Source organism: Tetrao urogallus (assembly GCF_951394365.1).
Source record: "Tetrao urogallus genome assembly, chromosome: 18".
Classification (NCBI taxonomy): Eukaryota; Metazoa; Chordata; class Aves; order Galliformes; family Phasianidae; genus Tetrao; species Tetrao urogallus.
The window spans coordinates 4,627,699-4,632,507 of record NC_136831.1 but is presented as its reverse complement, the minus strand read 5'-3'; the positions used below and the strand labels follow the sequence as shown (position 1 = coordinate 4,632,507).

The 4,809-nt window shown below is 59.1% G+C and overlaps 1 protein-coding gene across 1 annotated transcript; it reads right to left on the bottom strand.

The window, feature by feature from the left end:
- Positions 1 to 489: 489 nt before the first annotated feature.
- Positions 490 to 3,278, bottom strand: SOX9 (SRY-box transcription factor 9; the record flags this gene model as incomplete). The annotated part of the gene is made up of 3 exons (XM_079544296.1): positions 490 to 1,292; positions 1,728 to 1,981; positions 2,848 to 3,278. The coding sequence occupies 3 exons, from the start codon at positions 3,276 to 3,278 to the stop codon at positions 490 to 492; spliced, it is 1,488 nt and encodes a 495-aa protein (XP_079400422.1).
- Positions 3,279 to 4,809: the final 1,531 nt, after the last annotated feature.

Sequence of the window (4,809 nt, the reverse complement as noted above, 5' to 3'; positions counted from 1 at the left end):
GCTTTCTCTTTTTTTCCCCCCCACCCCCCAACCCCTGTTTTTTTTTTTTTTTTTTTTTTTTTTTCTCCTTTTTTTAATTACTGCTAAAAAAAAAAAACAACAAAAAAAACCCCTCAAGAAACCCAACTCGTAACCAAAGTCCAGCAAACAGAGGACGCCTCCAGCCCATGCCCACGCGTTGGGTCCTTTGGGGCTGGCACTGAGCTCCGGGCGCTGTGGGCATTTCCCAGCTTGAACTCGAGCATGTTTTATTTTATTTTTTTTTAACTTTATTTTTTTTTCCTCTCTTAAATCATCATTTCTATTTGCAAGAAAGGAAAGTCTGCTGGAAGTCCTCTGCTTTCACTGCCTCCTTTCATTCTTTTTCCTCTCTTCTTCTTCTTCTTTTTTTGTTTTCTTTACTTTTTTTTTTTTTTTTTTTTTTTTTTCTCTCCTTTTCCTTTCCTTTCTGATTGGTTTGTTTATTTATTTATTTGCCTTCACGTGGCTTTAAGGCCGGGTGAGCTGCGTGTAGACGGGCTGTTCCCAGTGCTGCGGGCTGTGGGTCTGCGGGATGGAGGGCACCCCCGACGTGTCTGCGATGGGGGTGTACATGGGGCGCTGCGTGGGGTTCATGTAGGTGAAGGTGGAGTAGAGCCCTCCGCTCTGCCCGGCGGCGTGGCTGTAGTAGGAGCCGGAGTTCTGGTGCTCGGTGTAATCGTACTGCGAGCGGGTGATGGGGGGGTACGAGGAGCCGTAGTGCTGCAGGTTGAAGGAGCCGTAGCCCAGCTGCTGCTGTTGCTGCTGCTGCTGTTGCTGCGGGGAGTGCTGCTGCTGCTCGCTGTAGTGGCTGGGGCTCAGCTGCTCTGTTTTGATGTGCGGCCGCTGCTGTGCCGGGCCCTGCTCACCGCTCAGTGCTGGCAGTGCGTGCTGCGCCGGGGGCTGCGCCGGGGGCTGCGGGGGTTGCGGCTGCTGCTTGGCCATCCAGGCGTGCCCTGCGCCCGCCGGAGAGCCGGCCGAGCTGCTGATGCCGTAGGTACCGCTGTAGGTGGTGACTTGGCCGTGGGTGGCCGGGACCCCCGGGTGGCCGTTGGGGGGCAGGTATTGGTCGAACTCATTGACGTCGAAGGTTTCGATGTTAGAGATGACGTCGCTGCTGAGCTCGCCGATGTCCACGTCTCGAAAATCGATGTGGGGAGGTTGGCGGCCGCCTTCCGCCAAAGGGCGGCCCTCGCGTTTCAGGTCCTGCTTGCCCGGCTGCTGAGCGTCCGTCTTGGGGGTGGTGGGGGGTGTGGGGGGGCCCTGTGACTGCCCTGCAAGGGAAGGAGAGAGTGTGAGTGTGACAGGGGGATCGCACCGGGCACCTCGCACCCAACGTGGTAACGGTGTTAATGGTTAACCTCGTCCCTAAGGCTTGGGGGGGTGGGCAGATGCACAGGGGAACTCAAATATCTTCAGGTGCAAGGAATGAGAATGCTGATGCTGTGGATGCCCATCTGTTGCACCAAGTAAAGAAAAAAGAATCACAGCTTCGCATTTCTCATGGGCAAAGCAGGGTGGAAGTGGCCTCAGGGGTTGGCATGCATGGGTCAGCACTTGTGGCACAGCTATGGGCAAGCTTGATGGACCCCTTCTCACTGTGCTCGTGGCTCCGTATTTCCCCTTACTTTCCTTATTTCCCCCATACCCGCCCCCGATCTCAGCCTGCTTTGCTGACCCCAGAGCTGGGTGTGGAATGTGACACCTACCCGAGTGCTCCCCGGGGGAGTGCACCTCGCTGATGCTGGAGGATGACTGCGGGGAGTCCGCCTGCAGCGCCTTGAAGATGGCATTGGGGGAGATGTGGGTCTGCTCAGAGCCCTCCTCCTGCTCCGACTGCCCGTTCTTCACTGACTTCCTCCTGCGTGGTTGGTACTTGTAGTCAGGGTGGTCCTTCTTGTGCTGTACCCGCAGCCGCTCGGCCTCCTCCACAAAGGGACGCTTCTCGCTCTCGTTCAACAGCCTGAGGAGGATGGGGAAGGAGGGGGTTGGGGTCAGCTGCAGCTCATGGCAGGGAGCACGAGTGTTTCCCTCCACTCTAGTACCAATATCAGCCTCAAACCTCTCCCAGTCCCCACAAACAGTGATGCAAACCCCCCACCCCCCCAACACTGAACCCCCACTTCGGGGCACACACCGGTGGTCACCCCACATTTCAATGATCAAACGAGATGTGTGAGAGTGCCAGTGCTTCTCAGCCCCCCCCCATCCCTGGGCACTTTGGGTGACGGCTCTTGTGTCTGCTGCCAGGACCAGAGTTGCTCACCACTTTCTCCTCCTGCTGTGAATTTAGGATTCCCCTCCGCTCCTCCTTTCTGCAGTCACACTCATTGGCAGCCAGGTGACTCACTTGCTTTCTGGTTTTCACCCCTCCCTGCCTTATTTTGGAAGGCGGAGGGCACCCAGCCACCCCTGGGCACCCTCCTGGGGGTTGGCAGCTTTCACCCCCTCCCCTCACTCTGCACAGAGCTGATGCAATCTAGGCCCATCGCTTCCCCTGCACATCACCAAATGCTTCCCTGGCTGCAGCACACGCAGGGCATGTCTAAGTCAGAATAAAACCTTTGCAAGAGCAGAGGGCAGCCCCAGGGCTCTCTTTGCCCTGCTTTTCCCCCTCTCCTTTCCCTGCTTTCCCCTCATATTCTGCCAAACAACTTTGCCAGCGCATGCAAAACTTTGCAGCAACTTTTCCAGGCTTCCCACCATCCTCTCCCTCCTTTTTCTCTCTCCTCCTCGCGCCGTCACAACCGGAGCAAACTCTGCAGGCTGCATCCCCATTCCAGCATCCCCCCACCCCACCCCAAGGCATCGCTCCCAGCCCCCGCTCACCTCCACAGTTTGCCCAGCGTCTTGCTGAGCTCGGCGTTGTGCAGATGAGGGTACTGGTCAGCCAGCTTCCTTCGAGCCGCCTGGGCCCATACCATGAATGCGTTCATGGGACGCTTCACGTGGGGTTTGTTCTTGCTGGATCCGTTCACTCGCACGGGCATGGGCACCAGGGTCCAATCGTAGCCCTTGAGCACCTGGCTCACAGCCTCGCGGATGCATACGGGGAATTTGTCCTCGTCGCTCTCCTTCTTCAGGTCCGGGTCGCCTTTGGGAAAGGTGTTCTCTTGGGGTCGGGTGTTCTCCGTGTCCGAGCCGGATCCGGAGGGGCAGGGAGACCCGGCGGAGTCATCCGACATGGTGGGGCTGGGGGCGTCGGAGATGCATTTGTCCTGTTCTTCTGTCATTTTCATGAAGGGGTCTAGGAGATTCATGCGAGAAAGCGGCAGAAGGGGGATCAGGGGAGGAAAAAAAATGGAAAGAAAAGAATAACCGGGCGGTTGAGGGGCGGGGAAGGGTTAAAAACAGAAAGTAAAACGGGGAGAGACGGAGTCTCCACCAGAGCGCAGCCCGGCTGCGAGAGGAGGGAAGAAGCTGGAAAAGTTTGCAAAAGTTTTTAACGTTCTCTTTCTCTTTCCCAACTCCTCCAAGCCAAAAAAAATCAGTAGAGCGGCGAACTTTTTGCAAGCCGAGGGAGAGAAAAGCGCGGGGCCGTGGGTGGCGGTGTGGGGCCGGGCGCGCCCCGCGGCTCTGCAGCGCGGCTCTGCGGCCCGCTCCGCGCCGCGGGAATAAATACTCTCCGTGGCGATTTCGGCTCGGCAGCGCTCCGCCAATGGGCGGCCGGCCCCCGGGGGCTGGCGCGCACGCGATTGGTCGAGGCGCCGCCGAGGGGCGGGGCCGGCGGGCGCGCAGCTCCGCGCACAGCCGCGCAGGGGGGCGGCCGCGCGAAGTTTTGCGGGAGCGCCGGGGTGGGGCGCGGGGCGGCGGGAGCCGTTCGGCTTCGTTTCGCTCCGCCCCGCGACGGGTTCGGGCTTCCCGGGCGCCGAGCTCCGTGCGCTGCGTGCCGGAGGGGTTCCCGCGGATCGGCGCGGAGCGGTCCGAGCTCTGCCCGCAGCGTGGGGAGCGGAGCCGCGGGCGGTGCGCGCCGCCGTCCGGAGGGGGCGCCAAAAGCTCAGGAACGGAGCGCGGGGCCGCGCGGGGGCGGGGAGCGCTGCGCGCCCCGCGGGGGGGGGGGGGGGGGAGGGGTTGCGCGAACCGTGCGCGGCGCCGCCTCCGCTGCGGCCGTGCGTGGGGCAGCGGCGGGTGCGGGGAGCGCCCGAAATCCTCTTCTTTTTCATTATTAAAAGTCTCCCAATCCATTTATTGTTTTTACGGACCAAACTCTACTTTTTTTTTTTTTTTTAATTTAATTTTTTTTTTTTTCCCCTTATACTCTAATTCCGCGTTTAAAGTCAATTTTTATTTTCTTTTATTCACTTATTTCCCCATAGCGTTCTCCTTTCTCCACCCTTTCCCCACGGAGCGGCTCCGCGCTGCTGCGGGCATACGGGAGCCGAAGGGGCTCATCGAACCCGCCAAGTTTTGCTAAGTTGTCCAACTCTAATCATCGGAACTAAACAGCAGAAAGTGACCAAATAAGCGCCGGAGCTCTTCGGGTTGTGTCTCTGTTGCAGGGTTATGTGTTGAAATACACCGGTGTTCCCTTACGGTGAATCATACGACACGCGAGTAAACTTATTAGGGGATGCTGGAGAGGGAGAGAAGCTGTTACCTGGATGGAGCTCAGCACAGGACTCGCCTCGCTGGGTGTCAGGGAGGGGGTGGTGATGCGCTGCAGCGCAGACGGGCGCTGGGAGCTGCGGGAGCTGCCCTCCTCCCGTCCGACCCGCTCGGGGCAGCGGTGGCTCTCGGTGCACCCCGCGCAGTCGTTGGTATCAGGCCGAATCTTAGGGCTGGGGGCTTCGT